This window comes from Pithys albifrons, chromosome Z (genome assembly GCF_047495875.1).
Source record: "Pithys albifrons albifrons isolate INPA30051 chromosome Z, PitAlb_v1, whole genome shotgun sequence".
In the NCBI taxonomy this organism is placed as follows: Eukaryota; Metazoa; Chordata; class Aves; order Passeriformes; family Thamnophilidae; genus Pithys; species Pithys albifrons.
This window is the reverse complement of record NC_092497.1, coordinates 63,698,226-63,717,456: the sequence shown is the minus strand read 5'-3', so window position 1 is coordinate 63,717,456 and position 19,231 is coordinate 63,698,226. Positions and strand designations below refer to the sequence as shown.

The window sequence follows — 19,231 nt, the reverse complement described above, 5'->3', positions numbered from 1 at the left end:
AATTTCTACAATGTATGTTTTTTCAGCTCTATTTAGTGCAGCAAAGACTGCTGATCTAGCAAATCTTCCACACACATTTTAATTAAACAAAATGAGCTGAAATACTTGGATCTATTTATTTCTGAATGAAAAAAATCAAACCTATGTGCTAATGGAGTTCAGCTTTAGTTGATCTTTGATCTGGTAACAAACCAGGTGTTTTTTAAGTCTTTAGCACAAGCTGAGTTACTGTAAAAATTTTAGCAAATCATCTGACAGTTGTCTGAAAGCTGCCGACACCTTGTGAGTTGGCAAAGAGAGAAGTTTCCATGATGGTAAGTTTCCTGAAAACACAGTGAATCAAATTTCACTTTGGGAAATCTTGCAGTTCCTGCTGGGGTCCAGAAGAAAGCTGTACTAAAAACTAAGAGATGATTCTCCTGCAATGTGATTTCAGAGCAGATTCTCAAGAGTTTATAGGAATTAAGTCATCCACTTCTCCCCACTTATTGTTGTATTAGAGATAAACTCATGCAGTAACCACTGCATCCTTATTTTTATTGCTTTGGAAGACCAAACTGCAGAATTTGCTTCAAGCACACTCCTATGTGAAAGCTCCTGATTGGAAGCAACAGATGCTATAAAAGATTTTACCTGAATGGGAAATGGAGTTGCCTGCATATCTGTATCTTCCTCTGCATAGGCTAGGATGGTTCGTAAGGACCTTCGAAGGAATTCCTCATTAAACTCAGGTGACTTTCCAACCAGAGAAGCTAGTGACATGGTCACCTGCATCTTCACTCTTGCAAAATTCTTCCAGAAGAAAAAACAAAAATGTGAAGGAATGATGGCTGCACTACACCATGCATTTCAGTTCACGTATCTCTGTCTGCTGTTTAAAACAAACACACTTTCTCCTGCCCACATGCAGTGCATTAAACTCACAACTCACACAGGTGAACCATGGTACCTCAAAGCCAGTCCTGTTTTACCCGGTTAAGCAAAAGTTCCCTAATTCTGAAATGTCTGTTCTTTTGGGACTAGAGTGTTCTTTGGAATACACATTCTTGCTTGAGACAAAAGTAAGTCAGAAACACCCCTTCTGTGCTCTGCACAGGCCAATGGGTGTGAGGATGAGACCACCCATAGAGGAGAAGAAGAGTAAGCATGACTGGGAAAACATTCTGGAAACAAGTCTGGGAAGGAAAAGGCCTCTGAGGGCTTCAACTGGTGATGCACTACACCTTCCTGATCATGGTGTCTCTGCAGTACATTTTTCTTCTGCAAAGATAACACTTTTTACATATCCAAGGCCTTAAAAGTAAAAACTAGTGAAGAAAATGCTGTGCAAGACCAGATGCTACCCAAAATGCTAATGCATGTACTTTCATGCTAGAACACTATGACCCTGCATGATAATGTATGTATTTTGCTCCACATCTGTGGCAGAAATCAGAGTCTAGTCCACAGACCAAGGACTTGGTGAAGAATTTTCATTAATACAAGTATGCAGTAGTTCTACTGAAGTTGTAATTGCATTAGACTAGAAAAAGACTAAATAGTTCTGACACAGGAGTGAAAAAAAAGATGACAAAATGAAGAGTACTGCTTGTGCATTTTATAGTCTTGCTGTCAGAGGCCTAATGCTGTTCTGTTTGAAGCTGCATTTACAGATGTTGCAGGAAAAAGCCACATTTACCTAAACAAGACAGTGAACAATAATTAAAACAACTTTTCCCCCTAGCACTTCTTGCTTAAATGAAACAGCAGGCCATGTGACTATCTGCAAACGCAGCCTATTTGTTAGTACAACTGCAGTCTCTGCTTCAATTGATCACAGAAAATGTGTCACAAAATGTACTGCTGTTTTCAAAATCTTACACTGGTAGAGCTGAAGCTGTATCTCATGAGGAGATAAAGAGTGGCACAGGCTTGAGTCCGTGTAATATCTATGCTGCTGCTGCAGTGATGGAGAACTCTTTGACACAGGTCAGCACACTGTTCAACCTCCTCTTCAAACAGCATATCTCCAAACTAAGGGAGACAGAAGAAAACATTCATTACTCTCATTTCTAGTCATGGAAGCATCATTAGCTTAATGCAAAAAAAAGACTAAAGTTTTCAAAACCTACATTTTTTATTTCTGATTCCCGTAATGCTATAGGTCCATTTTTAAGTTCTTCTACAGGAAAGAAGGGTTTGAAAACAATCTTTGTGTTTTGAAGAAGAGAGAAAGAGATAGAATAAAAACATTTCTCAGAGCGGGACGGCTCCAGCAACTTTAAAAACATAAAATATTGCAAAATTCTTAAAAGCATGGAGAGTTGCTATTTTCAGAATCCATAATGGTTGATGAAGCATGCAAGTATTTCCTTAAGTATATAGAGCAATTACTAGCTTTCTACATCAATGCCCCCCCCTTCCCCGGGCTTCCAGCATGTTCTTCCCCCTACAGTGTGCCACAAAACTTCCACTGTCCAGTTTTCATGCAAGACCCTCCTTTACAGTGTCTTCACAACGCACGTATCAGACAGTAAGCTCAGGGAACAGGATGTCTGTCCTAAGAAACTGATACCATAGAAGCACAGATGCATCAGTACCATAAACACATGCATAGGGCTGATAAAGGTGCATGCGTGAACACAAGGTATTATTTTTAATTTGCAGACCCATTTCCCAGTTCTCAATCTTACTGTTTTATGTCTAATTTATATTACAAGCCTTCTGGCACAAGGTTTTACTATTTTTATTTGTAAATAACATCTATATGCCTACAGTGTAATAGAAATAACTGGAATGACTGCTTCATAAAATATAGAACTGAGTCATCTTAACAAGAAGATCTATTTCAATGAGAGTGATTGCTTCACAAAATTCATTATTGTAATTGGAAGTTAGCTTTTAAAGTACAATAAAGACATAATTATTAGTTTCATAACTACTCAGATATCTACCCTATAATTAGGCTTTGTCAGCTAATCTGCATTTAAGAGCGGACAGGCATTAATGGAACAGGAGTATCCTGTTCCTTATTTGCATTTTAGAATAGTTTAGAGGAAAGTAAACATTTCATGGTTTCTTCCTTTGTGGAATTGCTTTTCTTTGTAGCACAGTGAATCTTAAAAATATTTTAGCATTTTCATGAAGCATTCAACATTATGATCTATATTATAAAAATATTGTGTCAATTTCTGTCCCCATATATATTTTGACGCTCTTTAGGTTTTGTTTGGGGTTTTGTGTTAGTCTGTTTTTTTTTTTAGGTTTGGTGGTTGTTGTTGTGTTTTGTTTTTTTGTTTTTTTAATTAGTGATACAGAAATAAAAGCAACATTAGGATTTGGTTTAGTTTTCAAGCAGAACAAAGATGAGATCTGTCAACATCTTAGAATCTACTTAGAATTCTGGAACCTATCTTAGAAGTAGAAACCTAGAATGATGCTCCCAGTCTCTCATGAGCTTTGATTTCTCTGCTGCCCAACTGCATGCAAACTGGTCCTGATGATATAATAACTTGGATTTGACTTTATGGGAACTGTGCAAGCCCTGGCATTAAGAGTCCTAATTAAAATCAGAATGTAGTTGAAATAAAATGGGTGGAATCTTTCATCTTTTTATAATTAAATCTTCTATATTTAAGAGTAGACTGCTAAACCACAAGATTATTCAGATTCAGTTATTCCATCTTGTGTGCTCAGTGAAATAACCTCATACAGCTCTAGAAATCCTGTAACAACCCTATAGATAGTAATTTTTATTTATGTATGCAAAATATATTTAAGGAATGGCAAACGAAAGTGATAAGTGAATGCATACAGCTCTGCTCTAGAAATGCCACTCTACTAACTTGATTGGAAGCATGAAAACCATAATATGTCAGGAGCATACCTTGGCAATGAGTGCTCTAAGTGTAGCAAAGCAGTGAGTCAGGTAAGTCGTGCTCTGATCAAAGCCAAGAGAATTTACCAGGACCTTCAACACTCCTCCCAAAAGATTATCTCTGCACTCTGCCGCAAAGCTTGACTATGTATGGAAGAGAAAAACAGTTAACTGTATGAAGTAATTCAGCAAGGAACTGGCACATAGAAACTGAAGTTCTGCTCTCTGGTCCATAACACATCCAGCAGTTTAGAATTTGCAGTTTTTTCATTTTTTGACATACGCTTCAGAGGCATTTCAAAACACTTGTATAATGATCAGGAAGACAGAGGGCAAACTGTCACAAACATTTCTCAATTTCTGCAGTCCCTCCAATGCATTTTTAAACTCAGTGACTCTTGAAGCTCTCTTCATATTTTGTCCAATCCATCATGCACCTTGGATTAGGAACTGATCCTGTGATGCCAAGCACCATCCTTGCCTTTGCCTCCTCACACTCCAATTTCCTGGGCATCCAGGCTAAATGGACATACTGGTATGTTCTGATTAAACCCATGACCCAAATAATGGGAATTCTAGGTGCAATGACTGGTGTCATATGAAAATAAAGCCCAGTGCAGAAATAGTCTAGTAGCTAAATGCTTTTCTACTAATATGTTTTCAAGCACCAAGTCCTCTCCTCACTATCTATGAATACGTGTGTTGCTCCCACAGAAATAGTCCCATACTTATGAATTTGTATTGGCTCTCGTAAACAGGGACATCATGTCTAAGCAGAGTCAACTGTCATTTTTCATAGTGGTGAAAGGACCTGTGAAGTTTTACTGCGTCTGACTCCTAGCAGTTAAACAAGTTTACACATTACACTGCTTTAGGGGAGCACATCTCTTTTCAGTGATTCCAGGCATGTGGAAGATACTTTCCTACACTGATAACTCAAGGTTAAATCCTTCTGTCTCCTAAATTCTTATGTCTAAGATCATATATGTGAATATGACCAAAGGCCATGCCATGCAGAAGTTCAGTTCCAAATTTCTAATATCTTCAGCTACATTCCTGGCATAAATGAAGGTTTCTCTTCTCCCATCCTCTCTGAACTCCAGGATCATAATAAGACAGTGAAAATGGCTTTGAAAAACATCTGCTGAAGACAAGGTGGTAGATTTCCCTTTAATTCATAGTGCAATACCTATGCAATACCCCTGTAGAAGGGGCTTGTAGCAACAGCATAAGACAAGCAGCAATTTAATCTTTGGATTCATTCTTATTCAGCTTTTTTTATCTTTTTTTTTTTGTCTTCAAGACTATGTAAGTTTACAGAAGATCTTGAATGAAAACATTTTTCACTGTCTAAGAAACAAAAGGAGAAATTAATCTTCTTCCCCTGGCTTCTGAGGGAGCAGGGATTGGTACCAAGCCATCCTTCCCATTTCTCACCTGGATGATGTTCTCTTGCATATCAAGAATGATCAGGTTAGCTTCAGTTGCCAGGTTTCCACTAATAAGAGCTTCTTGATCTAGCTCAGCTTTGGTCCTGCAAAAAGGAGTCCTAAGTAAAGCATGCAGAGAGTACCCCAAGAGTTAGATGATCTGCTGTTTAAACAAAGCCAAATAGAAATTATACCCTTCTGAATGATCTTGTAAGAGCAAACAATGACAATAGTGTTCAGCAGTGTTTCTTCAAAACTATGGATTCAATTGAGGAGAGCTGGTATTGTAGAAGGGGAGATCTGAAAACTAGGCCTCTAGATAGTTCAAATAGATGCTTTTGCTTCCTTCATAGTCCTCTGGGTAGTGGCTACTCATTATCATGTTCAATTGTTTAATAAACTACACTGTAATTTCTGAATGCATTGCCTGTAGCAGGACACAAAACCCCAAAATGGAATAAAGGTACCTGTTCTGACAATTTAAAAAAAAAATGGCAGACTATTGGAAATTGATTTAGTGTCACAGAAGCAGTGTTTAATGTAGGCAATTTAAAATGTTGATTCTTCACACTGTTGACAACATAAGACAGCAGGTCCACTGGGGTCAATACAGCTGTGCCCCAAGCCATTTAAGAAAGAACTGAAATATTTATAAAAGACATAGAAGGTGGTGATGAAACAATGCATGACACCTTCTTCACTGAGACTTAAGGACAAGGTCTGGAGCACAGCTCCTGTGCAGCTGAATACTCCTAAGTATTCCTAAGTACAGGTGAAGCTCCTAACAAAACATTATTTTCAGGCATTCCTTCTATGCCAGAAATACAAAGAGGAGGCTTTGTTCTCTTTTCTAAACTGCTCAGAAAACACCGTTGCCTGGCTAGAGGCTGCCTAGAGCTTGAGATTAGAGATCCTCTAACTTGGGCCAAAATTCCTAAGATGCATTTCTGTTGCTGGAGCAACACTTTTACAATCACACTTAGAAGTGACTTCAAAATTTGTAGCAGCTCTAGGCACAAACAGATAATTCTGTGGAGGGCTAGAAAAGGAAGTCAGAGCAGTCATATGGTTACTAATTGCAGTGACTCAAAACAACAAAGAACAAAAGGGCCTGCCAAAAGGTTGGTGTTGTAATCAAGCCAGAGATCACTGAACACAAGCAAGAACTGAACCAATTTAGTGAGTCTTACATATTTACTGAGACTTACATATTGACCATGCTGACTGGATCTTCTCTGACACGACATGTCATTATAACTGCTACTACAGTCCCAAAGCATTATCCTCCCTGACTCCTGCTAACAGTGCTTCTCAATATTAACAAGCATGTCAAACCCAGCTTAGCTGATTTAATGTGGCAAAGTATATACTATGGTACTGTGTATAGTGAGGAGCCAATAGCAACACCAAAACAGCAACACCAAAATAAATGTCATAGCAAACCTCTGTAGAGTGTTTGATACAACTTGTATCACTAACTAGTGTTTACCACACTGTTAATAATAAGGAAAAAAATGTAAATAGCTATTTAAACTTCTCATTTGAGGATTTGTGACTTCTTTTTTGCGTCATACCAACAGTTTGATACTTCTGCTACATAAACATTTTCTATTTCATCTGTTTTGACAGAAGAGAGAAAGGATTAAAACTGCTGATTTTGTAATAAAATACCCTAGGAGAAAGAACAAAACATAAACCCCCCAAATAGCTTGGCTCTAGTAAAAGCAATATGTCTTTATTACATTACTTACTTATCTTGTCTCTCATTTGCTTGCCGCCACTGAGTCTGCTCCTTTCTCCAGCGCAGATTTTCATTTAGTCCTGCTGATCTGTCATTCCCTAAGAGTGCAACATGTATCAGTGAGACTAAAGCAAAAGGTGACACCTGAAGTCTGACAGCTCACCACAAGGAGATGGGTTTCTTTAACAGTCTGTCACAATTAAATCTGTTTCGGCCTTACAGCTTCAGGGCTCTTGTAAAAGACAGGAGCCCATCACTTATTTAATTTGGGATTTTTAAAACACTAGCTTGCTTAATGTCTTCAAAAACCAAACCACAGATTATTCCATTTATTAATTGAAACAATTTTTTTGCTATGAACAATTTGCTCTTACAGATTGTTTTGACACCATTTCTTGACTCTTGATTAGACACTACCACAATTTTTCAGAACATCTTAAAACTTCTTTCTCAGCTCATATTTCTCATGTGAGAAGAGCTCAGTCCTAGCTACACCTTGGAAAGTTAAGGATATTTTCATCCACACAAACTCAAGAATGGTTGGCAAGGGAAAGGACTGTGGGTAAAAAATATAAGGATGAAAGTGGGTAGTGTTCATAAAACCCAACAAACTCATTTATGTCTATAACCATTTGAATTCCTCTCAAAAGCCATGAGGAAAAAGGGGTATGAAGTACCAGCTGGTATTCTGCAGCGCTTCATCATTTCTCCTCTGGCTCCTTCACCTCTCAGTAAAGCCTCTTCTAATCGAGCTTTAACGTCTCGTGACTTCTGGAGTGCTTGGGTGCTAACTTTATCTGAGCTTTGCTTGCCCTGAAAGTAAAGTGAAAGCAATCAATACCAATGCCTCTGTCTTCGGACCTGAATCCAAATTACACCTCAAAATGAGACACAACAGGAGATACTTGTAGAGGGGGCACAAGCAATGAATATGACTAACATATAAAAGGTAATAAGTGGTGCAAATGAGGAAAGACTAAGACAAAGATGTAGCTCAGTACTACAGAGAGAGAAACTAAAGTTGAGAGGAAAGGTTTTCTGATCAATTTCAGATAGACCCTCTCAGAGAGGACAGTCATGACAAGTCCCACCTCTTAACTAAACAGTCATCTTCAGTATCCTGTCCACTATTTACAGGAGCTGTCAATATAATTCCCACCAAAAATAGCCCTCAAATTCCCAGGTAAAGGAAAATAATAAATCAGGTTAAGACAACTTCATAGAACTTCCCTGAAGCTTTGGCTGCATTTTGCTTGAAGGCTAGTGTCAGTGTTATTTTATCTGAATTAATTTGTCCATTTGTAGCACAGATTAGAAAAGTGCTAATTTTTCAATTGTTCATAATATATTTCCCTCAGTCAGCTGGAATTTATGGAAAAAAAAATTAAACCAAAGCAGGACAACAAAACCATGCCATGTTTCAATTACCTTGTACTCGAAGCATGAGACGCAAATGAAGAGGAGGTCTAAAATCCTATTCAGCTGCATGGATGGAAGGTCTGCAATCCATTTCTGTATTAGATTCTGATCAGCATTCTTCATGATCCAGAGGAAACAGATCAAAAGATTGCGAGTAGTATCAGGACCTAATGTGGCACTCTGTCTGTATGGCTAGGAGCAGATACATACATGTCAGTTCAAAGAAGAAAAAGAAGAGGAAAGTCATTCAGGTGAAGTAATGTCATTTACAGTTCAGTCATAGCAAATCTCAGAACTAGACTTGTTTGACCTTTTCCAGGTTACAATTATTGTATTTTTGAATGAATGTATGTATAACTACTGGAAGGAACAGTTGAATGCATTTTAAAGACTGAGAGAAGCACAAGAGCATTGTTTGCTAGCTGCTTGTATTTAAATTTCCTTGGAATAATGTAGAAAAAGATTCTACAACTGTTTGGTTTCTTCCTGCTATGCAGTCAGCCAAATAACATAGTAGATAAAAAGAACCATGGGGAAAGAGATACAGAGAGAAGAAGAAGGATCCGAGTCTTAGATCCATGTATGCAGGTAGAACTGAGAAGCAGTATGGCACTCATAGTGGCATTTGGTGATCAGGAAACAAATCTAGGGTGGATGTGGAAATGGAAATAGACATGTGGGAGAAAAAGGGAACTTTGTGTGGTAGAGCATAACTAACTAACTAGAAGAGAAGAGGAGAAGATGACAGGAGGAATATGAGGGATTCTTTGAGGCTAGAGGAAACAAAAATACAGTTTCTCCTGGCCGCAGTTATTCGTGACAAGAAAGGATTAAAGGAGAAAACAAAGAAAGATCAAAACAGATACCAGAAAATAGACTGTCAGAGCAGTGAACTTACCAGGGAGACTGGAGGTATTCCAGAGTTCCTAAGGTTGAACTGATTCCCAGCAATGGCAAGGGCCACACTTTGGTTGATTGCACCTGCAGACTCTTGTTCTTCTTCTGGATTTCCTGTGCGTCCCTTTCCACTGCGGATATCTGAAACTAGATTTGAAATATCCCACTGAAACTTCAGGAACAATCCAGTTGCTCACTTGTCACAGTTTTCCATTGGTCTCTAATCTAACAAAACAATTGGTACCTCCACTCCTGAAAGTGTCTGGGTGATGCACCAAGCAGTAAAAAGGGCACAACATTTGTAAGACAGAATGCGGCTATCTGCAAGGACTGCCCAATTATTCAAATAAATAAATGGTGACAGCAAATGTGAGGTTGTCTCTGAAGTTCAAAGATAGGCCAGTGCCTTATAAGACTTGGAACCATCCAGTTCCAGTTCATTTCAGGCAAAAGAATAAACACAGGAGCCACACAAGGATTTGGTGACATTCAGCAAAGTATGTAAATCAGCACTAACAGCTGACAGAGCCAGTATTTCCTACTGACTAACAAATGACTTTATTTTCAGGCCCCCAGCTGTTTGTATTCCCTGCTAGTCTTGACATCACTTTCAACAAATAAAATTATTTATACCTAAGAATCTGCCCTGGTTCTAAGCATCCATTCTGTTTTTCGCAAGTCCCATTTTTCCGAAAAACTGAGTGACCAGCTGGACTCCATATGTTCAGAATGATATCAGCAAGCTCTTGTAACAGATACTCAAAATGAAAGACACACTAAAACCTATACATACTAATACACCTGGGCTTCCTCATAATATCTCTTTTCATCTGTGGTATAAGGATAATAGTTAGATCAGAAGAATGATGTGAGATCCAATTATACAATGTAGAGTAAATTCTTTCACCTTATCAAAACTGAAAGTACTAAATAATACTTTCATATTAGTAAGTCTTTTGTTCAGACTTCCTGAAAAGTGATGAAAATACATTCTTTAAACTTTACACTGTCAATTAATTAATTTTGATATCATGTTAATAACACTATAGAGCAACTGAAAACCATAGAAAGAATACCATCCTATTCTTTTAATTGTGATATAACAGGATGTCAATATCACTCTTGTTTTCTTCTCTACAGTCTGTTAAGCCTACCTAGATCTCAATATTTTGTTCAGAACTTGTAGGCTTTATTTGCAAGATCATAAAATTTGCATTAAGAGATATGCAGGAGTGCATTTCTGGTCTATCATTTGCTCATGACATGAGGACACCAGTTTTTCCTGTCTGTAAAAATCCAGTTTACTTCTAAGTAAATAAATATTCAACCTCAGTAGACTATAGGAAATTTCTGCACTTAGTGTGATCTCTTTTACGTTTGATGAATTGCTTAGACAAGTACTCTTAAAAGCTGAAAAATCTAAAGGGAAAAAGGTCTTACTTGTAAAATCATGGAGTTGTGGTAGTGAATCCAAAATTATACCAACCAAAGGAAGGTAAAGAGCTGCAATTTTAATCTTCACCTCTTTTTTGGAGCAACGTGGATCTAGGTCATGGGAACTCAGCAGGCTAAGGACAGCACTGACAGCTTTTCTTTGCACCTTGGTAATCCTGTTAACAGAGAGACCATCCATGAGCTCCATTCATGAGTCATGCACATATCACTTATAAATCAAAGGTTTAATAAATAGAGTGGAGGTGAAAGAAACAAATTAATACACCAATATTCATTGGATTATCTCTTCCATTCTGAGCAGGCATTCATGTTCCCTTCAAATGATAGATATCTTAAATCTCCAAGCCCCTTTACGACAATCAAGGAGCACCTAAGTCTTTCAAACTTCCCATAAAAATTCAATATGGTGAAGAGAGGTGCTTAAGGAAAAAGCATAAAACTCTGACAAAAGTTTAGCTAAACTCTTAAGATCAGACAAAGGCAGAGGTGTTTTAGATAGAAGAGCAACGAAATTTTGTGTTACCAGTTCATATATTTAACCAATACTACCACAACAAATACCATATTTTCATTCACTCGGAGCAGATAAAACAATGACTGGGTCATTGCTATGTTATGGAGTGACTAGTAGAAAAGAGAAGGAAACAGGACTGCATTGGAATCAGATTATGACCTTGCCAAGTGTAACAGTGTGACTTGATACCATTCTAAAATCTGCAAATTGGGATACACACCCCTCGCTGTCTGTGTCCAGCGCTGCTGCCAATTCAGTGAAAAGTAAGCCAGTCAGAAAGTGTTGCTGGCGGTATTCAGCTGAGAGGTCAAACATGCCAGTGATTTTCTGGTCCTGGAAACTAGAACAGGAGCTGGAGTTCTGCAGAAGTATATTAGAAATGTTAAAGTATGATCATCAAAATCAAAGCTTCTTAAAGAAGTCATAGTCACAGGCCATGAAACTAAGAGAAAATCTCTATAAGAGAAAAACAACAGACTTTGAAAGAAGGTTGGATATTTTGGAGGAAAACTTCTGGGTGTGAAATAAGAAGCATCTAATTTCAAATTAGCTGCTTGCTAGAATGCAATCTCATCTTTTCATTCTGTGGTAGCAACTCATTTGACATTTTTTAAGATGTAAAATTTCTACCCTATTTAGTTTGGACAGGACACAGAGTAAGAATTTTCTCCATGTTTACAATTTTTAACAATTCCTTTACTGTTGCAGAGCAGCCATTGGGTATCATACAACAAGAGGCTGCCTCTACAGTAAGAGAACCTTTGGTGTCAGGAGCTCTTCATTTTAGTATCCATGATGCCTAGCATGGAAGTAAAGGCCAGGAAAGGCATGTGAACAGTATTTCCTTTCACCCTGGAAATTCTTAGCTGAGCTTGGTGGTAGCTGGCATAATTTAGAACAGCCTTCAAACTGCTGCAGCTTATAGCTATGATGGATATACAGCCAGTCCAGGAATGGAAAGGTGCTGCTATATATGTGTTGTGAACTTCTTAGATTCTCTCATCATAGGTGTGTGCTGCAAGTCACCTGGAATGTTTTTGTCCCCAGATAGGGTAAGCATAAGTCTTAACCTCCTTTCCCCAATGCAACTACTTAGTTATAAGAGCCAAAATTTTGCCTTTAATTTATATTCTTCAATATTCTTTCCCAATATTTCTGTCAGTCAGCTGGGAATAGTCCCAGGACACAAACATATGAAGTATCAGCATACTACACAGTGGTAGCTGTCTTCCACCATATTCGGTCACATGGCACCCCTGACTCTGAGTAGCCCCATATTTTGGATTCATGTGCTTAAGCTGACTCCCATTCAACCTCAGGCAGACTGCACTATGGCTGTTCTATGTTTGTGTGGCATAACATCAAAGTGTAGAGCACCCAGTTAAGAGCATTTGGATTCTCTCCAAGAATTTAAAAAGATTTATTCACAAGGCCATATTTCTACTGAAAATCTAACTCTAGCTGGGCAGCACTCCTGCAGACAGATCAAAATTACTGCAAGGGTGGTCAGCTAACATCCAAGGGCCACAAAAGCCTTATTGATCTGTGCAGGTTGCACTTTAAAGGTTACTCCTAAAGGAGAGAAAGAGTTGATGATGGTGCTTGAAGGAAAGATTGATTAAACTGGTGTCTGCCCAGCTCTGACTTAGTTGCAAAAGCTCTGCTGATGTTCTTCTTTCCCCCATAAGCAGAAGAGTCATATTTCTGGTTCTGTGGCATCCAGGATTAGCATTATCCAAAAGTACTGGGAAATCCCAACTCTGTTTGCTTTTAAGACCAGGAAAAACTTCAAGAAAATATTATTTACTCTTCCTGACCAGTGACAACCCTTAAGGTATGCCTTAAGGCACATCTTAGCACATCCAATCAATTCTTTAGCAATGACACTTGAAAAAGAAACCATGAATTTTAATTGCTCCATTACTCAGGTGCTTTTGTACCTCCCACCATTTTTAGTTTCAATTCTTCTGCCTTCAAGGGTTGTGGCAATTATGGGGCATTGCATTGAATTGCTTCATCCCAGTCCTGACCCCTGCAAAACCATTGAGGTGGAAAACAGACAGGCTAGCGCACTTCAACAGGGATTTCATTTCCCCCATTGTAAAAAAGCAAGATAACATCTAAGTAAAATGCAGAGGAGATGAACACAATACTGGTAATATAGTGTGTGCCATGCCAGTCAACAGTTTTTCTTTTGAATGTGTTTGTAAACTCCTTGGTCAGGAAGATGGATGGGAGATCCTGACATTCAGGAAATCTAGAGCTATGTCAGTATCAGGCCAAGTCTGGGAAAATGTGCACGTACTGAGAATGACGTCCTGGGAGAAATGAGAAATATTGCATGGAGAGGTCTGCTTAGCATGCCTGAGTGTTTCTACACAGAAAATCATAAAGTTAAAATAAAAAGGAGAACACTGTCCAAAAAACCACAGAGAAATTGTGGAAAGTCATAGCATTGTCTGTACTACTGGAGTGGGGAGGAACCCAGAACAAAGAATGCTGCTATCGGAAAAAGAAAGCATGATAATCCTTCTCTAAACAACATGAAGGCTCAACAGAAATTCACTGTTACAGGATATTGAAAAACACATTGTATTGGTCACTAACTTATTAGTCGTGACATCTACATTCACTTGGAGAATAAGAAGTCCAGTTAGAAGGGTATCTCACAGCAAGTTTTCTGTGCACTGCTGCATGCCATAATTCTCCAAAACAGATAGTGAAATTTCCAGAATCCACAGAATATTCTCAGTTGGAAGGGACCCACAAGGATAACCGAGTCCAACCCTAAAGTGAATGGCCCATGCAGGGATCAAACCCACAACCTTGGTGTTATCAGCATAATGCTCTAATCAAATTTGCATTTATGTATGGGTAGCATATAAGTGTGCCTGTAAATTAGCCTTCAGATCTATGTTCCTTTTAGACCCTCTATGTCTACCTTAACAGTAATTTTCTGTGTGCATGCTTCTAGATGAACACGTATCTGTGACATGTTAAATTTTAACTTGTGTAGGTACAGTTTTGCAGTAGTACTCCTAGTCTTTCTTCTTCTGTCCCTTTTGCTTCAAGAGGGAGGTTTTTCTCCCTGATCCAACAGTGGCTAATTCTAAACTAAATATTTGAATACAGAGCAACATAAGTCTTTTTCTGTATGTGTGCTTCATATGATATTCATGCAATATTATCTAATGGACAGCTACCTGGGAGGATAAGGAGGGAGAGGGAGATGCTGGAGCAGATGCAGATGCCATGAAGAAGAAGTTCAGATTTAGGTAATGCTCATGGCTGCAGAGAATTCTCAGGAACTCAAGTCTCATGGAAATCAGGGTGGAGAGTGAATTCAGCTTGTTTGAAAGCTAGAAAAACAAACAAAAAAGTGTCAAGTGATGAGTGTGTACTATCTAAATTACCATGCAGTGAAATATCCTGCTCCCTGAAATGGAAATAGACATATAATGCTAACTGTACCTAACTAGTTTCCACACATTAGCTGCTCTTTGTATCACAGTGATGGGGTCTCTCTCCTGGCTCCCCAGCTGACTTATGTACTTTCCCAGAGGTAATAAATAGTTTCTTTCTTTTTTTTTGTCCCAAAAGGAAAACAGATAATATTTTTCTCTTTTGCATAACACAAAAATGAAAAACAAACTACACTTTTCTGAATCTGTGGCAAACTCATAAAAAGTCTCGCTAAACAATAGCGGGCATCAGTGGTCTTGTAATTTCCTTTCATATCAACAGTGACATCAGAGGAGTGTTGTACATACTATAGGAAAATGGGGTGGTAGCCACCTTGCATTCTCCTCCCTACCATCTCCTGCTAGAGGGCCTTAATTTGCTAGAAAGCTACAGCAGGTGTAACAATTCACAAAACACAAGGAACCATTCCCCTTCAAACACAACAAATAACCTTATAACTACATCCTGCATATCACTCATTTTGTGAGGCTCACATTTTGTGAGGCTAACTTTTTGGAGAAGATGGAGATGTACCATTTTGGTTCACTCCCCCAAATCTAAATCCTGTCCTCACAGCACTGGAGAAGTCAGAGACTGAAAGCTGATCTGTATGGCTTGTAGACGCTACTGCTAAGGGATGTAATAAAAGTAAGGGAAGAAAGGGGGTTACATGTATGCTCTGCAGCAGTGCAAAGTATGACATTTCTAAAAGAGTCTTCACCTCCACTCAATATTTTCCCTTCAGACTACAAATGAAAAGAGGTTTAAAGTCACTGCATATGCAATAGGAAATAGGTACCTGGACCTTTAACACAACTCAAAGGATCTTGATGGATAAACTAATCAAAAGGAACAGAATACAGGACTGGCCATAAGCCAAATGCAATGTATGGTGCCTACCTGATTGCAGTAATGTTTGATGAGATTGAACACAAATCCTCGGTCCATTAAAGAAAGAAGATCATACAAGAAAAATGCCAAGCTAATATTAATTTTTTCTGCTTGTTCACTTTCCTTTAAAAAACAGAAAAAAAGAAAAAAAACCAGTTATGATGTATAAAAGTACATAAGAGTGGGAGACTTTTTGAGTCATGAACAAGTAGTGTAGGGGACAGGTCCCCTCATCTCATAGGACAAGATTGCTTCAGCTCTCCAGTTCACACGATCTTATTAAAATTGCACAGAATCACTTCTGTAAATTATTTCAAGTGTTGTAGCTTTCACAGAGAAATATCCTGGGAAGAATGAACAAGTTCATCTATGCAAGCATTTGGGCTGACAACACTGAAATGGAATTTGAGAACTGTTCTGAATTCCCTATTGGCTGCAATCCTGCATATGACCTTTTTTCTCCTCTGCTGAACCTCAGAGATTGAAGGTTAGGTACTTAAAACATAAAATATTGTTCTAAAATTTTAATAAAAACTTGTGCTGTCTCTGCTGTTGGAATGGCTAGTAGAAATTTAAGTGTAAACCTGATAGTAACTAAACATTGTTAAGATAAATTTGGGTGGTTTACCATTCAGCAGCTAAGCTCTTTCATGCTTGGAACTGGCCTGATTACCAGAGACACACAGCATCAAGTAATAATCACAGAGAACTTTATGTGCCCTCTAAAATAAGGCTACACTTACTTCAAACATACCAATTTAAATCACAAAATCTCATATGTAGTTCACCAAAAGGATTCAGTGGAGATGCCGGAGGGATCTGCACACATTTAATGCCTTCAGAGCCTTCAGCTGGGCTCACTCAAAACTGACAGAGGAGATGACTGAGAAAAATATTGCCCCTCCTGGCACCTCTGTCTAGTGAGAACAGTTGTGCAGAACCTCAGGGTGGCCATGATTTCATTTTTCAGTCTTTTTGCTGCTCTTCAGGAACATACAATCTGGAATTTACACAGCAAAACATTTTTCTACTGTGAAGAAAAAATTAGTTTTCCACTACCTTATTGGGTAGGCTAACATATGCCAGACATATCTCTGTAGAAAGCCAGAGCAATCTGGCTTTCTACAGAGATATGTCTGGCATATGTTAGCCTACCCAACACCAGACACACGTTACCTACTGCTCTGTATAACTAACCCACGGCCCTTGTTCTTAAAACATTGCAGTAGGATTTTCACACATAATCAGGTTCTATACACTCACTCTATCAAAACTGAATTGAATTAATAGCCTACAAAACTTACTGCATTTATTGTGAGGAAGCAGTAAATGTCTTGGCAGAGCCTACAGTTCTGTTAAAGCATTTTTAAAAATGCAACCAATTTTTATTTCATAGCGTATTAAAAAACATCATTGATGCCTTAAGCAAACATTTCTGTGGAAATGCACACGGCTATCACAGAAGCAAAGGACTGAGCAAAAGGTAAAGCTTTAGAAACAACCTTATGGTGGACAGTGACAATCCCTTCTGCCATTCTTTGCCTCCATTTTTCTGGTCTTCGTCCTTTCCCATTTTCTGCTCAACAGCACAGCAAAGCACACTCGGAGAAAGTGGATCAGGAAACTGAGCTGGTTGAAAAGTGATCTGGCAGGCCAGCTCTCCAGCCTGCTCTGCCCTGTGACAGAGCACTCTGCTGGGCTAGCACAGTGCATTTGGAAGCTCTTGTGCATGACAAGTTGGTTGCAACAACTGAACAAACAGTCACCACGTACCTATCTGTGGCCTTAACTTTGTTTACTGGCCAGTGCAGAGTGGTATCAATGGTATAAGCTAAGAGCAGTAATGCTAAAATATAAGTTGCAACTTCTAATCCTTTCAACTTTATAATCTGTTATATCAGCGCAACTTCTTAAAAGTAGAAAGAATTTCATGGGACTTAGGCTTATTTCTTGTCTTTAATTTTCAAGTAACCAGTACCTCTTTAAAGAGGTCAGGGGTTAGATCATTCATGGCTGGCTTTTGCAACCCTCATGTGGAACTCTGCCTTCATATTGCACAGTCCACTGCTACAAAGAACTCAAATAAGGAATAAAACACAATGCAGTAGGAATGAGGCCAAATGGAAAGGGGAATACAAGTAAGAAGCCCTGCCTGGGTTGCAGTCTGATTCTCTGGCTAACCTGGCATAAAGCATCCCTGCCACTGAAAATGGATGTTCAACTTTTCTGGTTGATGGGAAAGGGAATTCTCTGCCTGCACACTGCAGCCACACTGAGAAGCAAGCTGGGGAACTGAGTTGAATAAAAAAACCTGTGTGTCAAAGGAGTGCAAGGCTGACCTTTGCATTGCCACAACTGTCGCTTAAGATCCATGTGAAAATACTGCCTCAGTACTGGCCTAATTCTAGTGAGGTTGCTGAAGTTTAAATGGGATAAAATATAGCTCAGTGTAACAAAAGGTCAGTAGCAAGGATTCATGGTGCTTATTTCATGCCCTTACCTTTGGTGGTTTGACTAAAAGTGCAGCAATCTCTGAAGTAACCACACTAACTATAGTGGTGATATCATCCATGAAGCGATCGGAAAACCGGCTTCTTCGAGGGTTATCTTGCTTCTCTATGTTATGAACATACTGAGCCATACTCTTTATCTGCAAAGCAGAAAAAAGACACTAAAAAATGTCCAAACTGGAGGTAAAATACTGCTTTAAGTTTGTTCATGAATGTAAGATTTCCTGCTTCTTTTTCTCTGAATATAATCACTCATTTTCTCAGAGCTGCTCTGATAAATCCTACTTGTAGTGGTAATGGCAAAAACCAGCTTAAGACTCAAAGACAGACAGACACTGATTTCTGTTCATATTCATGCAGCTGGCTACTCTCAGCATCGGAAATCAGAAACACCCTCCCCCAAACCCCCGCATCTGTCGTTCTGAATGCCACTGTTTGCATCTTCTGCCCTTCATGATGGACAGGGAGTGCACTTGTGGAATTCTTATTTTTTGACCCGATGTTGGTTTACATATATGCTGCCAGCAGAAATCAGTATGTTTTTTCCACTGACATATATCACCTCAGGGCTCTGTAAAACTGTGTTTGTGGAGATTTGTCACTGCTGTCATGTTTTTAACAAAATGGAAAAGACAGGAACAGGTATTCACAGAAAAGAAAGGGCTTGGTTTGATGAGTGTCTCAGTCTTTTGCAAGCTGTGGACCACAGCTCATGTCACTCATGCAGAACTTTGCCATCACCACCATCAGTGTGGAATGGGGCTGAATATGAACAATTCTTTAGTTTTATTTCCATTATTTGAGACCTTTCCTTTATACAGTGGGACTGAATAACTGAAGAGGTCACCACCCAACTAAATCTGACCCTAAAGTACCTACTACATTTCACCATTAACTAAATGTGAAATACCACTGTCACATCTTACCAGGAGCTCAAAGAAGAACCAGGCATACTTGAAGACAGTTTCTCTCACCATGCCTGTGCTGACCACCATCTGCAGTGCCAGCTCCTCATGGAAATGCTAGATAATAAACACAGACTGTTGTAAAAGCTTC

The 19,231-nt window shown here is 38.8% G+C and overlaps 1 protein-coding gene across 3 annotated transcripts in view; it reads right to left on the bottom strand.

Annotated features, from left to right (window-relative positions):
* The window catches only part of DOCK8 (dedicator of cytokinesis 8), an 87,944-nt gene that overhangs the window by 15,824 nt on the left and 52,889 nt on the right, over positions 1–19,231 (bottom strand). For all 3 annotated transcript variants that reach the window (XM_071579872.1, XM_071579873.1, XM_071579874.1), the window contains 14 exons: positions 19,102–19,197; positions 18,166–18,315; positions 15,675–15,788; positions 14,516–14,671; positions 11,533–11,672; positions 10,784–10,953; positions 9,345–9,490; positions 8,456–8,638; positions 7,705–7,840; positions 7,038–7,125; positions 5,294–5,390; positions 3,866–4,000; positions 1,861–2,013; positions 634–792 (listed from right to left, as the gene is read on the bottom strand). In XM_071579872.1, the coding sequence (XP_071435973.1) occupies positions 634–792; positions 1,861–2,013; positions 3,866–4,000; positions 5,294–5,390; positions 7,038–7,125; positions 7,705–7,840; positions 8,456–8,638; positions 9,345–9,490; positions 10,784–10,953; positions 11,533–11,672; positions 14,516–14,671; positions 15,675–15,788; positions 18,166–18,315; positions 19,102–19,197 (1,923 nt within the window). The remainder of the gene's footprint in view (positions 1–633; positions 793–1,860; positions 2,014–3,865; positions 4,001–5,293; positions 5,391–7,037; positions 7,126–7,704; positions 7,841–8,455; positions 8,639–9,344; positions 9,491–10,783; positions 10,954–11,532; positions 11,673–14,515; positions 14,672–15,674; positions 15,789–18,165; positions 18,316–19,101; positions 19,198–19,231) is intronic.